Consider the following 25733-nt stretch of genomic DNA (forward strand, 5'->3'; position numbering starts at 1 on the left):
CTGGGACCTTTCAAAGAAGACGGCCGAGCAGAGAGGACACAGGAAGGAGAAGTCGAAGGAGGAAAGAAGACAGAACAGCCCAGCATGGCGGTGGAGAGGGAGGGTGTGAGTTGGCCCACACTAGGGTAATTATTAAAAAGGTGTTATTCAATAAAATTTGCAAACATGACATGTCCCTCATTTCACTTTGCAGATATTTAAACATGCCTCAAGAAATGAAGTTAGCTTTTCAACGTACTAATTCTAGTTAACAGACCTATATATGCTGCTAAAATCTAGATTCATATATATATATATATATATATATATATATATATATATATATATATATATATATATATATATATATATATAGAGCGATGGATTGAGAATCGTATACCTCCTGTTCTGTCCCAGTTTACCAGATTCCACCAGCACGAGCTCCAGTGCTCCTGCGGTGTGCTACCTAACCGTCCCGCCGCACCTCACGAAGCTGGTCACCTGTAAGCTGGTGGAAGGTCTCAGCTCCCTCATGGTGTCCGGATCAGAGGAGCTCGTGAGCAGCGTCCTCAGCGTTGAGATTCCCAGTGGCGCCAAGTGTCCCTTCCCGCTTACCATAGCCTTGCCTTTTCGGGCCTACTATTGTAGCAGCTACCGTGAGATCACAGTGAAGGCGGTGGACCGAGAACGGCGGGTCAGCTACATCACACCCGCCGCCACGGAGGGCATCTACGGAGGTCACAGGGTCTGTGGACAGCACTCACTTTTTTCTCCCTGCATATTAGAATTTTTTCCCACGAAAAAGTTTGATCTCTAATTTGATGAAGATCTGGTGGGAAACGTCAATGTTTGTAAAGGGAGATGTGCGTGTGTTTTAATGTGTGGTCTCTGGTTTCCCCCCTCAGGGATCTTTTGCGGTGGTGCGGGTGTACAGCTTGGGTGTATTCGCGGTCCTCTCTCGTTTGCAGAAAGAGATGTTCACCATCCCAAAGAGAGGTCTGTCCCTCAAACTTTGCGTGGATCCCAGGATATGCCTGGACTACCAGCCTGGATCTTTCACCACACCGGCGATCGCCCAAGTTACGGTAGTTTCTAAACAAAAAACTAGACGGTAACACTTTGACTTGAGATTCCCTTGAGCTTAGATGCCATTAGCGATTTTGTCCTCATCAGGTGCAGCCGGTTGATGTGATGTCCACACTGAAGTGCAGGAATGATTCGTACCTCTCCGTCCTCTCCACCAGCCCCATGCTTTACCTGAATCACCCTTCAACCCTAAGCCCCCAACGACCTTTGACCCTGACTCTGCCCTGTCCCCCTAACCCTGACAAGAGGACAGGAGAGGAGAATACTCACCTGAGCAGCTTGTCTCTTACGTCCAACAACCTCTCGCCCCATCGGGTCAGGTAGAAGTACTTCAAGGATACAGAGCTAGTCTTAAATTGCCTCTTCCTTTGTTGTGCAAGAGCTGTACAAGAACAAAAATGTTCTGCATTTCCACAGTTTATTTGATTGTTAGCATAATATGTAGTTAATGAAGTTAATGAATGAATGATTGATTGCTGTTTATTTCATACTAACATCCCTGGCATTCCTGTTTAACACCAGAGTTGTGTATTTCTGTGTTTCCTTTCTAATCAGTGTTTTGAATGCTTCAGTGAAGTCATCCAGTGATGCATCTAAAGAGCAGCTGGAGGTACTAGGCTGCAGAGGTGAGCAGTGGAATGTTCTCGATAAAGTCAGCGTGAGGAACCTGCAAAATGGCCTGGTCTCCTTTGAGCTTGTGGAGAACTATGAACGGTATGTACTGAATGTAAAATCCATTCTCATGTTGATGGACTGCGAGATATCTTACTTTCATCTTCCACTGTACGATGTTAGCATTTGTGATCTGTTGACATTTTTAGAATCATTGTCCTTAACCCATACACCTCTCTCTCTCTCTCTCTCTAGTCTGATCGTCCTTCGTCTGCTCTCCTCCACAAGACCTCCCTGCTGCATGTCTTCCTTCGTTGAAGAGCTGGAGGAGTCAGTGAGGACGTGTGCGGTCACCATAGTCCTCCAAACCGGGCGGGAGGACCCAGGCAGCGTGGCACTGACTGCCTTGCCCAGCAGAGAGCTGAGCTGCGGGCTGGTGGAGCTGCAGGCCCAGGACTACTGGGGCCGTCCGGAGCCGTCTGCAGAGATCTCCATGAGGGAAGGCGAGCAGCTCCTGCTCAGGTTCAGCGGGAACATCATCAGCACAGGTACCTAAGGAGCCATGCTTGGTCCGATGGAGGGAGGGATGGCGGGAGGGAGGGAGGGATGGAGGGAGGGAGGCTGCTCCATGGAGGCAGTACCAGAGCTATCAGCCTCCTCCTCCAAGGAGCAGAGGTCCCAGCGTAATAGCAACACGGCCTGATAAAAGGTCAACGATAGCGATAGCTTTGCACATGTGGCTTTTATCCAACCTCCCTATTTCACAAAGTCAAGCTACTTTAGAACCCACTACGGTTAACGCATAATTACTATAAGTGAATATACTGTACAATTATAGGGAATTGTTTGATCGTGTGTGTGTGTGTGTGTGTACGTGTGTGTGTACGTGTGTGTGTGTGTGTGTGTGTGTGTGTGCGTTTGTGTGTGTGTGTGTGTGTGTGTGTGTGTGTGTGTGTGTGTGTGCAGGAGACCAGCACACTCACACCATCACGTTTCACAGCCAGAGGAGGAATAAGCTCCGTCTCCGGCTGGTGGAGCTGGATCCCTTTGGAAACCACAGCTCGCCTCATTACAGAGGCACAGCCGTCCTCTTCAGGGTCACCCGGGATCAGCTGGTGTGGAGTGGAGACAGAGCCGTCGTCTCTGACCACTACTGCTTGGAGGAACCCGTCTGCAAGCTGTCGCTCACGCTTCCAAAGGTGAACAAGCACCAGATGTCTAAAGTTCATGTACGCGCGTGTGAATGAACAGCCAGGGGTGATATTTCTGTGATATTTCCTTCATAAAGATGTATCCAACATTACTGTCATTTATTTTGTCTGCCACAATGTGTTTAGTCTGCTCGTGTTCTCCATGATCTAAGTGTCCCTGAAAATACATTCCACAGTTTCAGTGAGATGCCACAGAATGGCTGGTTCTGACTAGATTGTTCATATCTTGTTTTCTAGACTGTGAGAACTGTGCCACGTCCATTGATTACAAAAGTCTTACAGCATGATCGGACAGGTAAGTAAAATGTAAACATACTTTTTTCTCTCCCTCTCTCTCCCTCTTCCTCCCTCTCCCTCCCTCTCCCTCTGTCTCACCCTTTTTCCTCCCTGTGTGAGACAGAACCACTCCGTGATGAGCTGTTAGCCTGGCTCTCTGGTGAGCTGTGTGAGGAGGACAGCGCCCTGCTGGCCAGGTGCCTACGTCTTCGCCGCTCGGCTGTCCAACTGGCACGCATCCGGGCCCCGGGCAGCCTCGCCCGGCAGACCTATCACATGCTGGCTGCCTGGCGCCGGGCCCTGCCCTCATCTGCTGAGAAGCGGCCCTTGCTTGCCCGCTGCCTGGGCCGCATCGGAAGGCCAGAGCTGGCCGAGGAGCTGCTGAGAAGAGGCCCAGCAGTGGATGAGGACGAGTGGAGAGGTGTGAGAGAGAGAGTGGCAGCTGAGGGCAGTGAAGGGGCACATCTCGGTACACGGCCCTCCATTACATGACGAAGATGAAGGATGAAGAAGATGCTTAATTATGTTCAGTTATCAAGTCTAGATTGCTAACGAGTTAGGTTGGTCTGATTCAAGCAATGGACGGAACTAGGATTTAAAATGGGGGGGTGTATGAAAGTTACCTCGAGTTTTGAATTTGACTTATGTGACAAGAAAAATTGTCAGTACTATAAAAATACACGCAATAAATTATTAAATCTGCCCCAACTAAATTAAATGTTTTGAGAACGTGCATTTGATTCCATATTGAAAAAGGATGTCAGTTACAATATTGCACCAGCAGATGGTGGTGTTGTAATGTTATTACCGTAGATACGCTTCGAGATACTTGAGCCAAACTAGAGCCACATTTCCTTAAGTTAAAAATGCATCCAGTGTTTGTTATTGTTTGTTTGTTTCAGTATAATAAGCATATATGCTGTGTGATTATAAGAACCATGAATAAAATCTGTATGAAGGATCCATTAGAATTTATAGAGGTCATCCAGTTCCTCTCGACGGCTCACGACACAAAAGTGCGCATGCGCTTCTTACCACTCCGTCATCCGCGTGACTTTGTGTGCGTCCAACGGCTAGGTGACGTCACCGAATGGTTTCTACCGAGGCACGAGGATCCGTGCATGCACAGGTTCTTTCGCTACCGTAAATTTTCAAGTATTGTGCAACAGATAAGTAAAAAGCTGCAGTTGCAATACTGGGTTATGTCGGATTAAAAACAAAGTATAACAATATCTATATAACATGTTATTCATTCTATGCCTATTTAATTATTTAGGTTAAAACTGGTTGAAAACATTATTAGGATTATACAATATTATAATTATGCACGATTGATTAACATCAGTCTTATTTTTCTGTTTGTCACGACTTTAATGACGTAACCTATAGAAGGAGCAATTCGACACGTTTAGGAGTGCTATTTCCTTCATCAAATCAATCAATCAAACAATGTCCACCTTACGTACAGATCACAAAACGTTTCAACGTTGTCCTTTGGTTTGAATCGTATACCTACGTGTTCAGGACGGCGCAAATATTATGACTATTTCGGCCTCTAAACAGACTCCCACACTGCGCTTAACGTGTATTCTTCGAGGCAGGCAGCCTGCAACGTGACAGCCGAGACCCGTGCGCCGAACGTCTTCTCTCCTAGCCAATCAGCGACAACTCGGGCATGAATAGGCTGGATTCGCGCACACGAGCAGCCAATGGGAGCCGCGTATGCGAGCAGCTCGAGGAGAGGTTCTGGAGCACGTGTACTCCTGCGTGTCTGGTGGGGAAGGCAGAACTGTGCCACACAACAGCACTCAGCGTCGACGCCGCAGCCGCCGAGTTACAGTCGAGACGTTTCGGACGCTGAAAATTCCGCCAGTAACGACAAGGAAAAGTGGACGAGAGCGACTTTTTGTTCGTACAGACGTTTAAGGAACACAACAATTGACCCGTCTGAGAAGGTAAGGCCAGTTTTGGTGGTTTTAATGTAAGGTTTTACTGTAAGACGGTATGTTGGTCAGTTATTTAGAGGTAGAGCAGGTGTGACAGTGGCGCAGACACGGACGACGCCTCTGCTTTTGGTACTGTGCCTACAAATGCATTAAGGACTATTCGTCCGTTTATTGGGATTGTAGACACGTCGGTGTGTTTTACGTGTTTTGTGCTACAAGTTAAATGTAATTGGAAAAAAAATGTTTCTTTAAAGAACTCAGAGTCGTGTGTAAACACATCCCCAAACCAAAATGGTGGCAAACGACGCGTTTACAGCCACGCCAGTTGACACTTCTCTCTCTCTCTCTCTCTCTCTCTCTCTCTCTCTCTCTCTCTGTCTCTCTCTCTCTCTGTCTGTGTGTGTTTAATGTAACCAACTTTAAAACGCATGTTCGTGTTGTATTGATGTTGTGGAGATCAGGAGAGGAAGGAGATGTTGCACAACATGCCCTCTTTTCCATCTCTTCTGCACTGAACTACTTCATAGGTTTTCTTCTGTATGACTTTAAGGACATTGGGATATTGGCTAATTTTGGCTTAGTGGAGTTTTATTGCCTATAGCAAAAGTTGGTATAAATTATACTTAGATGGGTGCAGTAAGACATGACTCGAAGGAATAATTATACATTCGGATTGCACAGGAAGCGTGTACTCAATACATGCATGTAGGTCTTTTTATATACAAGAACTGGAATTAATAATGGTGGGGTGTGAGGCTGAGGTTGGTTATTTACCAGCAGCGTAGAGTATAGCGCTCCCAGGTGGATCACATCCAGTAGGGAGTGAAAAAAACCCACAACTATGCAGTCAACAAGAACCTGTTCTGCAGAACACAGAAGCTGTGCTCTGGTAATACAGCACATATAAGCAGAACGCATCTTGCAGCTGTGACCCGTCTTGCATTTCTGACCAGATTTGTTGAGGATCCTCTTGAGGTAATGTTCCCAGTGACCTGGTCAAAGGTTAAGCGTGTCACCTCGTGACACGGCCTCTTTGTAAACACAGATGAGCATTTAAAGTGCACCTGATATGCAAGATGGAGAAATTCACTTCTCAATCCTTCAATAGGCATACTGTTTCACTCATCGCAATGGTGAAGTATACCGATAAAAATGTAGAAATAAAGAAAGTTGAGAGAGATTCTGCATTTGAGGTCATGTTTTGGCCTGGCAACACAACATCAACACGGTGTTAAGCAGTCTGTTGGAGATACAGACGCATTCACGTGTCTATTCCTGTGCAGCTGCACTTTTAAAGTGTGTTAATACCAAAACACAAGGATAAGACTGCATTAAAGGACTTGGGATCAATCAATCTGGTCCATCAAGTTTATTTCTGAAATCTCTTTAATGAACCATACAAAAATGCTTTGACTTTATTATATTATGATGACTTTCTAAAACGGTTACCATAGTCATTTCTTAAAACTTTCTTGGTCTGCCAGTTGTTATTTTAGCAGTCTATTAGTAATAGGTACTTTCCTAGGCATTTGCCCGAGGCATTTTCAGGGTTTGTCATAATAGGCATTTAATTGGAGGAGATTTGTCATGTGGGAGTTGCATTTCACATGTAATATCCATTAATAGGATTTTTAAAATTTTTATTTACATGTGTAGGTAGACATAGTAGCCTATATAGTTGAATATATGGATGATGTAATGTCTTAACAACATTTCATTTGGCATTATCATAACACCCGAAGTGGACTTTAACGTGGACAGAAAGACTTGTCTGAAGAACTGAAATTTCTATCACAAAGTTAAACATAATCACCACCAGATCAGGAAATGTATGCAATCCAACAGAAAAAAACCCCAAAACATTTGCCGCTAGCTCCAGAAGTACTGAGCAAGTACACACGGATTCACCGAGTCATACTAGATATGTTGCCCAGCTATCAATTTACTTCTGACCCCATTATGGTTTTTGTTTATGCTCCTGGTAACTTCTGTTAATGGCGGATAGAGGGAGCTCGGCAGAAAATCCAGAACAGAGGAAAGAGGAGGGCGTGATCCCCCTCTAACTACATACAATTCAAACGTCCGTTCTTAACAGGGCTGTGACGGTGGAGGTTAATCATGTGGACTGTAGCTCTGACTCACTCCGTCTTAAGGAAGGAAGCACAGGTCCATTAGAATTAGCGCAGTCCCCATGGAGGTGCAGGATGACTTCTGGAGGCAATTAGACGAGACCTTTCTGACTGCCTACCTGAACTCTCTTATAGGTGGGCCAGATCATTATGCAGATGAATCCAAAGGAGCCATTACAGCACTGTTTTGCTGTTCCTGAAGGAAATGGGGGGGGGGGGGGTCTGTGTTTCCTCCACAGACTCGCAGCTGTTATGTTATATTGCAGCTAATTTTATGCACTTGCCATTTGATAAGAGACTGCCCTCTACATTTTAATCATAACTATAACTACTATAACTAGGGTTGTGCAATTAATCAAATTGAAATCGAGATCAAGGAAAAATTAATGTTTTTATTTGCGACAGCTGCAATTTCATGAAGACCTCATTAACACCATTATATGGGTTCTAAACAAGATTCTTAATATTTACAAAATCGTTTACTGCCTTGTGTGGTTGTTCATCATATAATCTGCAGTACATGTACATTTTACTGAATTTAGCAGACACTTGAGCAGAGTGACTTATGACTAGGCTAAGGATATACTTATGACTATGTCAAAGGATACGATTGAGCTAGAGGTCCTGTCAGAGTAGTCCTAAACTCAGACTAGACAGGCTTGCAGGGGGCGGGGCATGCAGAGAAGAAACTGAAGGATTTTTGATTAGTCAAGTACCATGAGGTGGCCATGAACCGTACAAGTTCTTCTTGAACAACTTGCACTTTAGTCTGTGTTTGAGTACAGCAGGAGACGTGGATGTACGGACAGATAGTGAAGCTTCATTCCACAGTCTAGGCGCCCGTAGACTCTTAAGGCAAGTTTGAATTTGGGCTGGGTGGATGTTTTAAAATCACAGCCTAAACTGCAATTGTTATTGGTCAGAAAAACTGCAGTAAGAGATTTTCCTCTAAATCATTCAGGCCTCTACAACTCTTGTTGTTTCACACCAAGGCCACGCTGGCGGATGAGCGTTTATGTGCAGGTAGTTTAACTAGGAGATATAATATATTTTTCAAGGGGTCGCTGCATTTATCATGTCACGTATGCCATGGACAACTCAAGGGCTGCCTGGACCTATACCATGACTCAGTTTCCTGTAAATTCACTTTAACAAGCGAGGCCATTGGATCATGAAATAATAAGAATACATATGGGAAAAAAAGGTTTTTATGGTCTTTAAGAATGATACAACAGTATTAGTTTAGATGGGACCAAATTTCAGAATGTTAATTTTAGATGTGATGTAAGGTGGATATTTTCTAAAGACCCAAACCAGTTGGTTATCTTGGAAACACAATTTTATTAGGTTCTGTGTTTGGAATAGTGGTTCGGAGCAGTACCGTGATTACTGAAATGTGTCCCCCAAAATGTGTCCCGGACACATCTATGTATGTATAGGATGTCATTTGTAATGAGTGATTTGTTGCAGTATGATACTCATAGTGTTATTACTCTATTATAAAAAGTTGAATGTATTTAATTTTGTTTTTTGGACTGTGATTCTTAAAATCATAAAAAATCACTGAGTGCCAGTCAGTCACTACTCATGGTTTCTCTTTGAGTTGTAAATTAGCCCCATTGTCCACTTTATAATCTACATTCTGTAATCCACACAGTAATCTGTCCTTTGGTTGTACTACAGCTCTATAATAAAACAGGGCATCACCAATCCCCAAACGTGTTTCTGACATAAATCAACACGTCCACCTCCATAAGTCATCTGCTCTAAGATCAGTGGAGCAATAAGATTTTCCATCAGTTCCTCAATCTCTTCAGTTTCTCTCTCGCGTACACACACACACACACACACGTGCGCGCACATGCACAACAAACCCTTTGTGAACATTTCTGAGCATGTGTGGGTAAGATCTGCTTGTATGCACATCTCTTCCTGTCTCACCTAGTCATAAACTCCAGCCCCTCCCCTCAGCATGATCCTGGCTCCGCCTACTTTCTCTGAGTTTGTGTTTGAAGCATCTCTAATCTTATCTCCCGTCTGATTTATATGCCTGTAGTCCCTGGCTCTGTCCCACTTGCACTTCAGGCTGCTGCTATTAGCCATGTCCTCAAGAATGTTGGTCACCACGCGTCCTCCACTGATCACTGCCAGTCCATCTCAAATGTCCCTTTCTTACCAAAGTAACTGGAATGAGTGGTTGCCATGCAACTGCAAACTACTTCTCCACCTTATCTTAATTTCTATGAGACCTTCCATTTCTGGTGTTTGCGCAGTACACAGTCATGGGGCTGCTCCGCTGAAGGATACTCTCTCTGTGTTACCTGGACTCCTACAGGCCATAGGGTACCTGCCTGTCCTGAGCTGGTATTGCAGATAGAGCCCATGCTTGTTTATCAAAATGTCTCACTGATGGCCAATGTTTTTTATTACCGCTGGAGAATATAAATCATCATCAGTCTCTTTATTAAACGAGGAACGCTACAAAGGTCACATCCTTTATCTTGTCCTTTTAATAATGTACTTGATCTTTCTTGGACAAATCAGGCACCTCGCATGGTCTCGTGTTTTTTGTTGTTTTTTTTTCTGTTATACTGTTGACTGTCATTTTTGTCAGTACTAAAACTACAAGACATCTTTAGTCTAGCACATCAGTTACACACTGAACTAGTGTTATTGGCAACCGGATCTCTTTTTCGGTTCGAACGTCTGCTCCCCATGTTCAAAGCTTTACAAAAGATCCCCACTGTTCGGGGTCCTCTACGATGCCCCACTTACTCTCTGCTACTGGACGTTTTGAGGTTACTTGGGCAGGTGAGGGTGAGCGGGTGAAGGTCATTCGGTGTCCTGAACACTTTTCACCTTACATGTGAAGGTGACCTTAACTTGTACAAATTAAAAGCATCTCATAGATGAGTTAAAAGATCTTTAAGAAGTATTACAGTTGACCGCATTTTGGCAAGAGTATTTGCCTTAGGCCAAACTGAATCTAAAATAACACCTTTCTCACAGAGGGTGTGTTATTGACGATTATCTGTCCTCTGGTAGGAGTAGGAGGAACTAGGTTCATGTTGGTGTACTACTGCGTGATGAAATGTAATGTGAGTGTTTGTGTTGGGGGGGGGGGGGGGGGTGTTTAGACGGTGTCCTCTGCAGAGACGTATTTCCTAATTCGCGCTGCATTTCTCTAAATTTCTTGTTGTATGAAGAGAAAATAATGCAGTTTTATCCAGCCCGTGCACAAGGATGGGTTGGAGTGCCCGACAGCGGTCATATAACTCCCGTCAACCGGCTGGTTGTTTTTCTTACAGTACACGTCGGGCTGAGCTTAACGAAACCATCACCGCTGACACGTGCACCGTGTGTTTACAGAACACTACGTAGGCGGTAGGCGTTGACAGCGACCAGCCAATCAGCGCGCACCTAGCGCACGAGCCTTTATGCAATAGGTTTGTGGTGGCGCGAGGCGCCGCGGCATCGCCCGTCTCTTCTGGACGTGCAGGCGTGCGGCAGGCGTGCGCAGCGTTATTGGGAGGTGCTGCTACACACGTTACCCATTTTTTTTTTTTGCAGATTTTTTTTGTTTTGGTGAATAATCCGCCGATTTCGCTTTTATTGATTTTATACCAGCGTGTCATCGGTACGCGCATGTAAGTGGCTTCATTAGTATCATGTCGCTGTTTGTGGCATTTTAGATTTTTACGGTTTCACCTTTTTTTCCATTTTTTTGCGGTGCAGAAATGTGTGTTATTTGTATAATTTGTAATTTGTATTATTTTCCTGCACTAACGTACAGCGCGCACGCCTCTATCGCCTCGTGCGCCGCGCGCGAGCTCCCTAGCGCTGGGGTCTGACGTGTAAATAGTGTTTTAATGGAGACACGACAGATGCGCTACGGGCGGGTAGACGCTGTTACTGCCAGAACAACATCACGACGCCGTGACTCCGCGCAGCTGTGTGTCCCTGAGAGTAGTTCAGTAACTACAATTAATACATGTCCCACATCTTCACTCGTACAGACACTACTGCTTTTGGTAGCTGCTTTTGTTCTTAAAGCTTCTCTGCGTCACCAAGACGCAGTACTTTTTAGTCTCTCTCTCTCTCTCTCTCTCTCTCTCTCTCTCTCTCTCTCTCTCTCTCTTTCACAGTTCTTTTTAGGCTTTTATCGTCTTTTATCATTCAGCGGTATGAACTGTAAAATTGTGAATAGTTCAGTCTAAACATATTCTCCAAAATCAACACGTTTCTGGTTTTTAAATGAGATACACGGTGTGCTTTGTGTCATCAATTAATTAAATTGTTAGGTGTCATTAGTAATTTTTAGAGGGGTTTTTTTGTCTGTTTATTTTGTCTGATGCAGCCCTACTACAATAAACTCTTACAATTAAAACTTGTATTTATCTATGTGATTCTAAAGAATGGAGTAGTGTAGTCACTGTAGCCTGGTATGTTGTTGCAATGGAAAGATATTACAACAAATGCACATAAAAATATCACAACAACAGTTATGGCATGCTAACATACTGATGGCATCTGAGGATTTGATGTGATTCTGACAGTGTGCCAGTGTGTAGGACGAGGACATGTGTTTGGCGTCTAGGACGCGTGCTGTCTATCAGTTGACACTGCTCTGGTGGTCTGTGTTTCACAGCTCTCCCAACAGCCTCCAGAGGGTGACAGTTTGTTGCATCTGGTTGTGTAAGGTCTGGAAACTGCCCCACCCACCCACAGACATTTGTATGTCAACAGTCAGGTCCACTTCCCGCAGTCCTCTCTGTAGTAACTATCGAGGAATTTCATCAGGTTCTAAGGTGGTTCTAACTCCTCCTTCTCTGGTGGTTCTAACTCCTCCTTCTCTGGTGGTTCTAACTCCTTCTTCTCTGGTGGTTCTAACTCCTCCCCCTCTGAGTCGGAGTTAAACAGCTGACGATAGTTCTGTTCCATACATATGAGCTTGGCAGGAATCATATGATGGAATAATATGTTTTTCCATCTTGTCTTCATTTGGAACATTCCTTTACTCTGGAGTAATGGCTTATTAACCAATGGGTTTACTTTTGGTCTGTGTTACACTACCGCAGATGGCCCCTTTTTAATGTTCATAAGTCATCGACGAACTCCACCAGAAATGATAATGCATCTGAAGTACACTGGTGACTCTCAGTTTTCAATATTGGTTTTAGCTTTTTAAACATTTTAAATATATCACGGTCCAGCACACCAGAGGCCATTGTAGACTGTTTAATTTGAATTACCCCATGAGTAATTGAGTAAATGGAGTAAAAGCACTGTGTGATCCAGCCTCTGTGGGAAGGTTTTTCGTAAGGTAAAAATGTACACAAGAAAGGTCGCGGGTGCATCTAAATAAGTTGACCATTTGACTAAGCGATGTTAAAAATGGCTTCGGATCACCACAACGTCACCAGTGATCCTAGAGCTTGGTGAAAAAGTGCAGCACGGGAGAGAGGAAATGGGGTCGGTGAACTGTACCGCCCCATATAGAGCTTAAGGGATTATGCACCTCCCTCAGGGATGGAGAGAGGTACTTGATGGTGTAGTTTGGAGACCTAGGCCACAATGGAACCTTTCTAAAATTACCTGTCCAAAGGAGAGGCCATTGGTGCGCAGGAATAGTCTAAGAGCTCAACAGACAGTAGGTGAGTGGTCGGTAGTGGAGCAGGGTCTAATGTAAAGGCTGAAAGGTTCACCACTGATGCTGTTGTATGGTGACATTGCCAGCAATATCGTCTTGGCATTAAAATGCTTGCTTTATGTTGCTCAAGGAAATTCGGAGACATTCAGCCAAAGAAAGAGGTCCCTAACCTGCTTTACACTTCAGTGTGTTGATTATTTCTCCAACCACAATCCTGAGTACTCGGAGTAGGCCATGTCTGGCCCTGTCCTGTGTTCAGCAACACTCTGGTACCATGCTCCTGAGTGAAGAATTAGAGGGAAAAGGGTATAATTCCCAGTCTCAAAGTAGAATGCCGTGTCTAACCAGAGCCTAGGAACAGGCATTAGAGTTCCCAGTCAAACGTTGTATGACTGTGATCAGGCGTATTTGTGTCGGAGTGTGTGTGCAGTTAGCTTTCTGACCTCTTGGGATTATTGGATGGGATCAGGTTCATCAATGACTGCAGTGATCATTAAGTCCTTCTCCAGTTAGCTGGAGTTTATGACCACTTTATGAAACAGCAGGTGGATTTCCGTGGTACAGCGTTATTAAATTAAACTATAATGGATCGGGCCGGGCGGTTCTGATTTAAAGTAAAGGCACAAACCTTTTTCCTTCTCTTTTCAAGTGGCTTCTGGAGAGAGAGATTCACCACCACAGACAGCAAGCAGGAAGAAAGAGGAGAGGAACGGACAGATCCTGAACGGAGTGCTGGGGGCTTTCAGATGCTGTTTTCTCACTCTGCTCCCATCCATCTGGCTCCGTGACTGCAGCCAAAACGCTTTCATAAGCGCCGCTCCTTCCCGAGTGTTTTTCGCCCCGCAAGTCAGCGACTTATTTACATTTCGCTGAAATAAGTGTCTTCTTGCCGCTTGTCTGGGAGGATTGGGGCGCTATACGCTGTCTGCCCATCCCTGAGGCGCTTGTGAAGGACAGTGTTTGCTACAGAGGTCTGAGAAATAATCATTGCGCAGTCAACCAATGCGAAAGGCTCCCAGCAAAAATGATCTCCTTGTGCAGTCCAACCTAGTAACGATCTGTTCAGCTGTTCATTGTGCACAAGAAAAAGTGAGGCTCCTCACCTAATCAATCTAATTCTATACTATGAGTGATGACAACTCAGACTCCGCCCTCAGCAATGTCGCTGGGGGCGGGGCAGGGGGGTGCGAGGAGGAGGAGGACGCCAGACCGCGGACCAACTCGCCCGGGTACCGGCGGCAGCTCCCCCTCGTCCAACCCGGCCAACGGCAGGATGGGGTCGTCCCTGGGGGTGGAGTTGGGGCCGGCGACCTCGTCGAGCGATACCCGCGGGCCCAACTCGGACGACATGGACGCGCTGTCCAGTGGGAACGACTCCGGGGAGAGGGAGAGCGAGGGAGGGATGGAGAGAGACACCGGCTCCCGGGGACGGCAGTCCATACGGAGCTACCAGAGCTCCTCCAGCCAGAACTGCAAAGACTCCGGCGTCATGATGGAGACCACGGAGAGCAACAAGAGGTGAGAATGGCCACGGTGACGACAAAGATATTCAGAAAGAGGATCTAGAGGTGTGGACGAGTCCCGGTTTTGCAGTGTGTCCATTAACTGTCTTTGACGTGTGTCCCTCAGCTCAAATTCACAGAGTCCCTCCCCCCCGAGCAGCTCATTGGCCTACAGCCTGCTGAGCGCCAGCTCCGAGCTGGACCCGCCATCCACCAGTGGCTGCAGCAGCAACCAGTCGGCCCGCGTGCGCACGCACAAGGAGCTCATGTGTGCGCTCAAAGAGCTGAAGATCCGTCTGCCCGCCTACAGGACGGGCAAAGGCCGCTCCAGCACCCTGAGTGCCCTCAGATACGCCCTCAGCTGCGTCAAACAAGTCCGAGGTGTGTGTGTGTGTGTGTGTGTGTGTGTGAGGGAGAGAGAGAGAGGGAACGTTTTTTTCTTGTGTAAAGATCCACAAAATAGATTTAAGAGAATGTAGGGTGGTTTTTAGTTCAGTACTTTAAGTGTTAAGTGTAATTTACTGAGGTGACTATACAATTGGGGTGACTGCCTTTGACTGAAGAATAAAACGTAGTGATTGTCCATGTGTTTTTTACTCATTCCAGCCAATCAGGAGTATTATCACCAGTGGAATGTGGAAGAGTGCCACGGGTGCAGCCTGGATCTCTCTACCTTCACCATCGAAGAGCTGGATAACATCACCTCAGAATACACTCTGAAGAACACCGTACGTGTATGCACGGACACGCGCGCACACTTGTGTTTCTCCGCTTAATTCTTTCTCCTTGAACGCTGTCTCTCTCTTACCTCACTCCTCCCATTCTCTCACCCTCTGATTCTCCATTATGCATCTTGTTTAGGTTTCTCTCTCTCTCTCTCTCTCTCTCTCTCTCTCTCTCTCTCTCTCTCTCTCTCTCTCTCTCTCTCTCTCTCTCTCTCTCTCTCTCTCTCTCTCTCTCTCTCTCTCTCTCTCAAGCGTTCTCTCAGTCACACCGAGAGGTTTGCTCTCTCCATTGTTTCCTTCGCTTTCGTTTCATTAACGTAGAATTACAGGAACATGTGGACTGTGTAGCCACTATGGTCCATGGTCCATGACCTAAATAAGCAGCATTACACAGACAGAGAAGAGCAGAAGAAGAGAGGAGGTGTTCTCCTGCTGACATGGGCCTGCAGTAAGGGAACAGGAAGTTAGCTTCTTATGTGACTGTAAGCCCTTTTATGGCCCATGATTATGTCCGTGAGGTGGTTATCCCTGCACAGGTGGCCCGCCGGACACGCAGTCCCCTGGCCTTTCCTTCTGCCCTCTCTCTTTTCTTTTTTTTCCCATTTTAGCATTGCTTCTCCCGTCTTTCTGCATTTCTCTGCGTCTCTCCCTGCTGTCCCACCTCTCTCTCTCTCTCTCTCTCTCTCTCTCTCTCTCTCTCTCCCTCCCCCCCCCCCCCCCCCCCTGACTAAAGTAAGACGTCCATAAATAACATGAGCACCTGTTTTAGTTCTGAATTATTTACAGGGGTCCATTGGGTATGTCTGGCTGTTAAGGTGGTGTGTGGGGCAAGGTGGTGTGTAGTGCTTGATTTGTTGGGTCCTAAAAAAGACTGGCATGCTTTTTTATAAAAAAGTTTTACAAAATAGCGAAACAAATGCAAGAAAAGGTCTGAAAGTGAGGCTCATCGTTTTTGCTTTTTAGAGAAGAAAAGTCACACATAAATCAGAAATAGAGAAGAAAAGTCACACATAAATCAGAAATAACTAGCCATGACTAGCAAGGCGTCATGACAAGCTAGCTAGCAGGCTTGGGTCCACCCCTCCCCCCGACCTTCCCTCATCATCTCTGTCATGGCTGCTTCAATGGAGACGATTCCTCCTCTCGCCGCTATAATGTATTCCCTGCTTTTCTCTCTTGTTTTGCTAGTAGTAATGAGCAAGTGCAGAAATGTCTTCTCATCTCTTTCTCTCTTTTTTATCTCCCTCTCTTCTAGGACACCTTCTCCATGGCTGTGTCGTTCCTGTCAGGAAAGGTGGTGTACATCTCTCCCCAGGGCTCGTCTTTGTTGCGCAGTAAACCAGAGAAGCTGCAGGGGGCGCTGTTTTCAGAGCTACTGGCCCCGCAGGACGTCAGCACTTTCTACAGCAGCACCGCACCCTGCCGTCTCCCACCATGGGCTTCCTGCATTGGCTCTGGTGTGTGTGTGTGTGTGTGTGTGTGTGTGTGTGTGTGTGTGTGTGTGTGTGTGTGTGTGTGTGTGTGTGTGTGTTACAAAGAGTATTAACTTCAACTTTGTATGTTAGCAGTGCTGAGTTGACCGTTTTCTTCATCTTCATGTAGCGTCACATCCAGTGGACTGTACCCAGGAGAAGTCCATGTTCTGCAGAATCAGTGGCGATGGCGCCTCCAGTGGCGACATGCGGTACTACCCATTCCGCCTGACTCCATACTTGCTTACTCTGCGAGATTCAGACACAGCAGATCCCCAACCCTGCTGTCTTCTCATCGCTGAGAGAGTGCACTCTGGATACGAGGGTAATACACACACACACACACACACACACACGTGCTGTTCTGTGTCTCATGTACATATGCAGCAGTTCCTATTCTAATATACAAGCTACAAGCTGTTTTGTCAGTTGTTAGTGCATTTTCTTACACCACACTACCGCCCCCCCCCAGCTCCCCGGATCCCCCCGGACAAGCGCATCTTCACCACCAGCCACAGCCCCAACTGCCTCTTCCAGGAGGTGGACGAGAGGGCAGTACCCTTGCTGGGCTACCTGCCCCAGGACCTGGTGGGGACTCCAGTGCTGCTCTACGTCCACCCAGACGACAGACCCATTATGGTGGCCATCCACAAGAAGAGTAAGCCTCTCGCTCCTGTCTGTGCTGCCGCTCCGGTTAAACAATAAACAGTACAGTTGATGTTCTTAAAAATGGACGCTCTCAACGGCCCCATTCTCCTTTCGCCCTCTCTCTCTCCGTTTCTCTGCCCTCTGTCTTCGTCTCTAGTCCTGCAGTTTGCGGGGCAGCCGTTCGAGCACTCTCCGTTGCGGATGTGTGCCCGTAATGGAGAGTATCTCACCATAGACACCTCCTGGTCCTCCTTTGTTAACCCGTGGAGCAGAAAGGTGGCCTTCATCGTGGGACGCCACAAAGTTAGAACGTAAGAGGACACACACACACACACACGCTCGCGCACCCCTCTGTGTGTGTACGCACTCACAGGCATGTGCATGTGCACACGCATAACACGTACAGGGTTTGTCAGGAACCGCCCACACACTGTCACATGCACTCTCATGTGCCATCACTTGTACACACACATGAATGGGACGAAGAATGTACCCAGAAAATGATCCCCTCCCTCTCTCTCTGAGTCATTATGTTGTTCTCTGGTAACTTTAGACTCTCTCTCTCTCTCTCTCTCTCTCTCTCACACAAGCTTCACTCTATAATCTAGGCTGACTGTAACAGTGACTCACAAGATCCTGTATACACACACACACGTATGCGCGCGCACACACACACCTCTCAGTATTGACTTGCATCTTTCACACATGATTACATAACCAGTCTCTCCCTTTCTTTAGCCCACCCACACTGTGACACACTCTTTCCCCAATGCCTTACATTGTGAGCACTTACACACGCACTCATGCCACAGTTTCTCACACAAAAGTCAGTCTGGTTGCCCTTTGTGACTTCAGTCAGTTTATGTAAGAATTCGTTACATGCATCGACACCGTCCGTAAGAACACATTTTAACAGACGCCGTGTCATTTTAAAAAGCCTTTCGGATTATGAAATGTCACTCGGCCCGATTGTAATGAACGTGTCCCGGTTACATCGATGCTTTTACACACACAGACACACACACACAGACACACACACACAGACACACACACACAGACACACACACACAGACACACACACACACACACACACCTGCCTCACCCCTGCTCTTCTTCCATCGTAACCTCTGCCCGTGTGCTGTGGCAGCTCCCCGCTGAACGAGGATGTGTTCACGCCGCCGCGGGCCCTGGAGGAGCGCTCGCTGGCCCCGGACATCGCCCAGCTGAGCGAGCAGATCCACCGTCTGCTGGTGCAGCCCGTTCACAGCAGCAGCTCGCAGGGCTACGGCAGCCTGGCCAGCAACGGGTCGCACGAGCTGCAGCCCAGCGCAGCCTCCTCGTCTGAGAGTAACGGCCCCCGCACTAGAAGACCCCGCACGCCTCCACCGACCGGTAAACACACACACACACACACTCGGTTACAGAACCAGACATGTGCAGACACACCCACGCACGCGTGCTCACACACCCACACACTCCCAATACACTCATTCTTGCACCAACCGACACCTCTGTACAAAATAAGTCATTTAAGGTGGAGGCGCGTTAGAAGGATTTAGTTTATATCCACTCACCGCCGCTTTATTATGAGATGTCTAGATTACAAATGTGGGTAAGGGTAGTAGATTGAGGTTTAGTTAGTGCTGTTAGATGTATTTGATCTTTCGGTACATAGAACTGAACCAGTTTTAGCTTGGCCAGCGTCCCCTGGGGAGTTATATCTGCAGAATATGAATGTGTCATTCTTGGAGACCGGAATGTTTCCATATGGTTGAACTCGCCAATGAGGACCTCATAGAGAGCTCCCGGCATTCAGACCTGCATAAAAGCATCTGATGAAGCCCCAAGCCCTGTGTGTGCATGACTGGTTCCTCTGTGTTTCTTGGGCAGATGACCTTCCAACAGATCTGTAAGGATGTTCACATGGTGAAGACCAGCGGCCAGCAAGTGTTCATCGAATCCCGCAACCGCCCTCCTCCCAGAAACCACGCTACTGCAGGTACACACACACACACACACTCTCTACCTCTCTCTCTCTCTCTCTCTCTCTCATAAACGTTATGTATGGAAACAACCGTTCCTTCAAAGGCAGTTTCCTGTGACTCTTCTGTGATCGCAGGCTCTTTGAGAGCTATAGGGGGTGCTGGGCTAGATGTGGCTCCGCCCTCAAAGGATGCAGTGCCCTCCCAAGTTGTGAGGAAGGACCCCGCCCACCACATACTCTTACCAGCAAATCAACTGCCTGGATAGCATCATACGGTGAGCATCGTGAACCGAGGCGCGTAATGGAAAGCTAAATGCACGCAGCCTCACTCGGGGCCCTGTGGAAGTCGTTGACTCCGCCCTCTCTGCACCGCAGGTATCTGGAGAGCTGTAACGTGCCCAACACGGTGAAGCGGAAGTGCGGCTCGTCCTCCTGCACCGCCTCCTCCACGTCGGACGACGACAGGCAGCAGGAGGCGCCTGGGAAGGCCAAAGGTGTGCACCGTGCCTCGGGCTCCTGCGGGAGGCTTTAGTGGGTCTCGGGAGAGTTGTTAGTGGAAAGAGAGTAGCCTCAAATACACAAAGAAAACCATGACCACGTTTGCTGTGATTTTGCATTCACGTGATTTGTTGTGATGTGTGCTCGGGTGCGTGCGTGCGCGGGTGTGTGCGTGCGTGTGTGCGCGGGTGTGTGCGTGCGTGTGTGCGCGGGTGCGTGCGTGATTTAGGTTCTCCTGTAGCCCTCGTGGGTGAAAGTGCACCACTGCAAGCCCTAACGTTGCACAGTAAGGCCGAGAGTGTAGCGTCCGTCACCTCCCAGTGCAGTTTCAGCAGCACCATTGTGCATGTGGGAGACAAGAAACCCCCAGAGTCAGGTGTGTCTGTGTGTGTGTGTGTGTGGGTGCGTGCGCGCGTGTGTGAGCGACTGGATATAACAACTTGAAGCCAATTAATTTTAAATGCTTTTAGTTGCTCAGTCATATTTTCTGTGAATGTTTTAGTTTGGATGGTTTTAGCTCTGTGTCCTTGTTTTTCTGTCAGATATTGTAATGGAGGACGCTCCTACAACTCCAGTCCCCGCCCCACCTGTCCTTCAACCTCCTGCTCCTCCCACTGTTGCCATCGCCCCGCCTCTGCCTCCTCCCCCGGCTCCACCCAGTCCGGCTCTCGCTGCAGACAGAGATGGCAGGAGAGCAACGGGTGGAGGAGGAGGAGGAGGAGGAGGAGGAGGAAGGCTGGGCCTGACCAAGGAGGTGCTCTCGGCACACACTCAGCAAGAGGAGCAGAACTTTATGTGTCGTTTTCGCGATCTGAGTCAGCTTCGCGTGTTCGATCCTGCTTCTGTCCTCAGACACCACACTACCACCCCACTGGCTAGAGGTACAAACACACCCACTCCCACAGTTAGTGTTCACAGGCGCAAACAAGTCACCGTTTGTACCTGCTGTTGGCTAGAGTGTTTCTCTCTCTCTCTCAGGTGTGCGCTGCTCACGTGATTACCCAGTGGGCAGCAGTGGTCGCCGGCGTGGCAGAGGTGGCAAAAGACTGAAACACCAGGAGACGTCCGAGCAGGGGAGCATGCTAAGCCCTTCGTGCCCAGCCGGGGGCCTCTCTTCCAGGGCACCAACGCAAGACGCAGTCCCCAATTCCTCTTTCCCACTGGGTCCTGCGACCACCTCCTCTTCCTGGCCTCCTTCAGTGGGCTCCCAGAACAGCCTACCCTCCGTGCCCTACCCCCCGGCCATGCTGCCCCTTTACCCCCTCTACCCACCTCTCGCCCACCCCATGACGGACCCCTCCATGCAGAGCGGCATTCGCTTCCCCCTTCAGAATCCTCAGATGGCGCCTCCGATGGTCACCCCCATGATGGCATTGGTACTGCCCAACTATATGTTTCCACAAATGGGCACTTCCATGGCGCAGCCTGGCCCTGCAGCCGTGCCCCAGCCCTTTTACAACCCAAACCTGGCCTTCCCCTACCACGCGGCCAGCCCCGCCCCTCCAGCCCCTGCCCCGCCTCCCACAGCAACGCCAGCCCCACAGATCCCCTCCCGCTGCAGCACACCACAGTCCTGCAGCCCGAGGGAGGGAGGGGCTGAGAGAGAGGGGGCGGAGTCGCCCCTTTTCCAGTCGAGATGCTCCTCCCCTCTAAACTTGCTTCAGCTGGAGGAGGCACCTACCAATAGGCTGGACGCGGCGACGGCTTTGGCCACACCTCCTGTGTGTGGGCAAGGGGGCGGGGCTGGAGGACAGGCACCAGCCAGTCAGAGAAGTGCCACAGGGGATTCCAAAGAGAATGAAAATGTAAGAGAAAGCTAGTTTCTGGAACATGTACACGATTAAATTAAAACTGAAACCTGGTGCTTTTGATTGACACCTTGAAAGGGGACATTAATTATTGTGCAAAATTATTGTGAAAAATATATTTCAGTGAGTGGAATGTATGTAATCTGCCTAACAGAGAAACTGCAGTGGGTTCTCTTCTCTGAGATCTCAGTGACTGAACAGGAATTTCAGTTTTTCCTCTTCGTTGCCACTTAGCCGTGTGGGTGCTGTTCCTTTCCACAGGGAGACGCCACCGAGTCAAACCAGGATGCCATGTCCACCTCCAGTGACCTGCTGGACCTGCTACTGCAGGAGGATTCGCGGTCAGGCACCGGCTCGGCCGCCTCGGGCTCCGGGTCCTCGGGCACGGGGTCCTCGGGGTCCGGGTCGGGCTCCTCTGGGTCGGGCTCCAATGGCTGCAGCTCATCTGGGAGTGGAACCAGTGAGTCCTTCATAACTGCTGTTACCACACAGTAAAATGTTTCTAAATATAGCTGTATAGTTCATGAAGTGAGCTTTATTTAATCTTCCATTATTGCAGTTTTGTTGCTTCACGTACAGATATACAAGAACAAAATGTATGTATTCGCTGAATATTGTATTGATGGTGTGAATGCCTTGATGTGTTTGTTCCCCTAAAGGAAGCAGTCAGAGCAGTCACACTAGCAAGTACTTTGGCAGCATAGACTCGTCGGAGAATGACCACTCCCGTAAGCAGACAGCAGGGGGCGACGGAGAGGCACAGTTCATCAAATGCGAATGCGTCCTGCAGGATCCCATCTGGCTGCTCATGGCCGACACAGATGAGAAGATCATGATGACCTACCAGCTGCCCATCAGGTTGGAAAACAAAACGCGTAGGCGCCCGCCTCGTGGGCATTAGCGGCGAGACACATTTAGAACGTGGCAGCCGTGACACACGGCAGCGTGTTCCTGCAAAAAGGCCGTGTGGCGCGCCACCCGGTGTACAGACATGCGCTTGTACAGAAGAACAGCTGGCCTGTTGTTCTCGTGTGTGTGACAGGGACCGAGAGAGCGTGCTCAGTGAGGACCGCGCCGCTTTGCGAGCCCTCCAGAAGCATCAGCCTCGCTTCAGCGCGGAGCAGAAGCACGAGCTGAGCCTGGTCCACCCCTGGATCCGGACGGGCCGTCTGCCGCGCGCCGTCAACGTGTCGGTGAGTACGACCGTCACCCCGAGCAACGCCGCAGGGCCGCCTCCCCCTCTCGTTCCCGCCATCTAGATCGCCACTTGCGGGTCGGCCTTCGGAAACCGTAAAAGACGGACGGCCATTTTGAACGTTTCCCTTTGGTGTCCTCCCCTGCAGGCGTGCGTGGGCTGTAGGTCCCCACCGTCGGCACCGCCCGCGGCCCCCTTCGACGTGGAGCTCCACGAGATGGAGCTGTGCAGCATGCTGGAGGTGACGGAGGAGGGCGGAGCTCCCGACAAGCACGCCCAGTCCCACGCCACCATGGAGGAGGGCGGAGGGGCGGAAGGGAGCGGAGACGCGGTCCAACGGGGGGGTCGAGGGAAGGAGACCCCCGCCACCACGCACAACAACGACCAGGAAATGGCGGCCGAGGAACAGGAGGTCACTTCACAAATGGAGGAGGAGGAGAAAGGAGGAGGTGTCATGAATATGACTCACTGAGGGGAACATCATGAACTACCGACAGCTGGTCACGATGGTCTTAAACTCACTGCTGATTTCAGCAGTTGTTGCACGAGGCATTTTGAAATGCACAAGCCCCTTAATTCTGACACTAGGCCGACTTCCTCTCTGGTCACGGATTGTGGTTATACATTGTGTTTCTAAATGAGGACTGCAGGCTTACGCCTATTGACCTCTGACCTTTAGGCACAGAAAGAAATGAATCACTACAAATGTTCCAAGTGTTACCAAGAACACTGTGAAGGAAGGGATTATGGCACTGTGCGTATGCTCTCAGTCTAAATCGATGCTTTTGTTTTGTTCGGTTTTTTATTTTTATTTTTTACACAAATCAAAGCTCAGTATTTATTTGTATAGCTGAATGCAATCGGTAGTGATTCAAGGCTGATGGCGACAGACAATGAATGTGAAACTTAAAGTGGCTACTTTATTGTAAGACTGACATCACCACTTGGCATGCCGCCCCAGGACGTGTTCGGTCCGTGAGACCACGACTTCGGACAAAGGAGTAAATGAGCTGCTCTTCTCCAGATCCCATCGTTTGTTCTGCTCTGGCCTGGAGAACCCACAGGCCTCCGCACGGTCACGTCGCCCAGATCTGACCGGCCTCGTTCCAATCGTTACATTGTATGACAAGTAGATCTGTGTTTTTTAGCCCCTTAGCAGGAGGAACACGTGCGGTTTATTGGCACGCCTCGGTGGACGTCACTGCCTTTTACAGATGTTTGATCTGTAATTTACACGTGCGTTTTGACCAAATTTACACAAGAGAAGTTCACAGGTTGATTTTATTTTTTGAAGGTTTATGAATATTTTTGTATACATCATTGATGTTGGTTCTGTCAAAAGATTATTTGTACTTTCTGTGCTACCTGTTTGGTCCACTGTTGTACAGCTCATAATAGACCATAAATGGGCAGCAGTGTTTTTTTAATTACCTTCTGACTGGTATCTCGGAGAGCCAGTTAGGAATAATTGGGTAAAACTTGCACAGTACTCTTCTTGCCTGTCCTGATTGGTTAACTGTTTTCACCCACCTTTTGATATTTGTGGTAGAGTGGAAGTTCTTACATACCTTCTAGCCACTGACATCCTTGGATAAAGGGGGTGCGCTGATGCCTACAGCCATGGAGCACGGCCAGTAAGGTGGGCTCTCGTAGCCCAGAACAAGGGGCTGGGGGGTAGACGCTGTGATGCCTGTGTGGTCCCCGTTTCACTGTAGTGGCTTGCCTTAGGTTATAGGAGCTTGGCAATCAGAGAAATGATAGGCTTAGAAAACACCAGCGACTTTGTAAAGGGTGCTTAGGACCAGGGGGAGCTCTCTCCCCGCCCGTCTCCCTTTCTGTCTCTATCATGTTGTATGCAGCTTCTGTGGTCCTGAGCAGTTTGTAAGTATTTTTTGTGAATTTCTTTGTATGAAAAAATAATAATAAAGTCAAATATTGTTCAGCTTTTGTTGCTTTTTTGAATGTTGAATCATGCATTGAATTAGCAACTTTAGGCTTGAGACATTGAGAGGAACTGAATTGTATTGTTTTTTTCATTCTAAACCACAACCTTGTCCAATTTAAGACAAGAATGCACACAGAACTTAAAAAGCTCCTGACGTGGACAAGTGGTGGTTTTTGAGGCACAAACACTGGGCACAAGCAACACACACACATGCCCTGTATGTTCATTCCACACACACAGCACATTTCTTTTAAGTGTAACACGTGCATGAAGGGACACAAATACGAGGACGATAATGACGGGGGTCATAAAAGCCGAAATAATACACTTCCTTATGAAAGTCGTCTTGGTTTGTGCTGTGATCTCAAACTCCAGCATTCGAGCGGGAACACAAGAATGCGCCCATGTGTGTAACGAGTTTGGAACACGTCCGAGCCCCAGAATGGGAAGGCTGTATTGCCTCTGAAGATCACAAACACTTCACTGGAGGAAACGCCCAACTAACACAACAGTCAAGCATTCAAAAATTCTACATGAATCTCAGCGTCTAAACACTTCCACCAACATTAATTTAAATAACAAATGTAATCAAACTTGTGCTAGATGTCTCTAAAAAGTAATGATTATTACTCTATACATAATTCAAATGATAAAAATCTTATTTTAAATCACAGATGTTTCTTTTGGGTGATATGACCACCGCGTGGCTACAGCACCCCGAGCTCCTCCATGGTGCCTCTCACGTGATGGATAAGGTGGCTACAATGGAAGGCTTATCTATTAATACAGTTCAGCTTTCATCACCTCAGCAGGGACGACGGGTGAACAATAACACTTATATTTAGACACCGTTTTTTGACTATCCGTGCTCGTCTTGGTTATTTATGTTTTTTGTGGATTTGGGGTCTTGTAGGCCTAGTGCACAATTATATATCTATATTATATATTCATACGTCAGACTTTATTGAGTTGATTGATGCATATATTTTACATTATATTAACAGGGAGAAAAGAGCAATGATTAAATTTTATATTAGATAATTAAGCACAATTGATTGGACAGGAAA

General features: G+C 47.8%; 2 protein-coding genes across 3 annotated transcripts; both read left to right on the plus strand.

Annotated features, from left to right (window-relative positions):
- The first annotated feature begins 6 nt into the window (after window positions 1-6).
- Window positions 7-4127, plus strand: dthd1 (death domain containing 1). 2 transcript variants are annotated; one of them, XM_076973513.1, is made up of 9 exons: window positions 7-125; window positions 397-724; window positions 885-1064; window positions 1153-1385; window positions 1621-1779; window positions 1933-2225; window positions 2644-2876; window positions 3126-3183; window positions 3289-4127. In XM_076973513.1, exons 1-9 carry the CDS (start codon window positions 85-87, stop codon window positions 3654-3656), a joined length of 1893 nt encoding a protein of 630 aa, XP_076829628.1. In that variant the 5' UTR covers window positions 7-84; the 3' UTR covers window positions 3657-4127. The 2 variants fall into 2 exon arrangements, with proteins under 2 accessions (XP_076829628.1, XP_076829629.1); XM_076973514.1 differs by having other exon boundaries at window positions 885-1058.
- A 775-nt stretch (window positions 4128-4902) lies between these two features.
- per1b (period circadian clock 1b) lies at window positions 4903-24663 on the plus strand. The gene is given in 22 exon segments (XM_076973042.1): window positions 4903-5119; window positions 13539-14083; window positions 14085-14407; window positions 14519-14772; window positions 14998-15119; window positions 16372-16573; window positions 16719-16913; window positions 17061-17246; window positions 17394-17547; window positions 18384-18591; window positions 18593-18628; window positions 19127-19235; window positions 19356-19441; window positions 19443-19495; window positions 19596-19714; window positions 19948-20094; window positions 20261-20599; window positions 20697-21523; window positions 21788-21986; window positions 22186-22384; window positions 22569-22719; window positions 22870-24663. Coding segments are annotated over 21 exon segments (4302 nt in total). The 5' UTR covers window positions 4903-5119; window positions 13539-14014; the 3' UTR covers window positions 23194-24663.
- The last annotated feature ends 1070 nt before the right edge of the window (window positions 24664-25733 follow it).

The sequence above is a fragment of the Brachyhypopomus gauderio genome, chromosome 14 (assembly GCF_052324685.1).
Source record: "Brachyhypopomus gauderio isolate BG-103 chromosome 14, BGAUD_0.2, whole genome shotgun sequence".
NCBI lineage: Eukaryota > Metazoa > Chordata > Actinopteri > Gymnotiformes > Hypopomidae > Brachyhypopomus > Brachyhypopomus gauderio.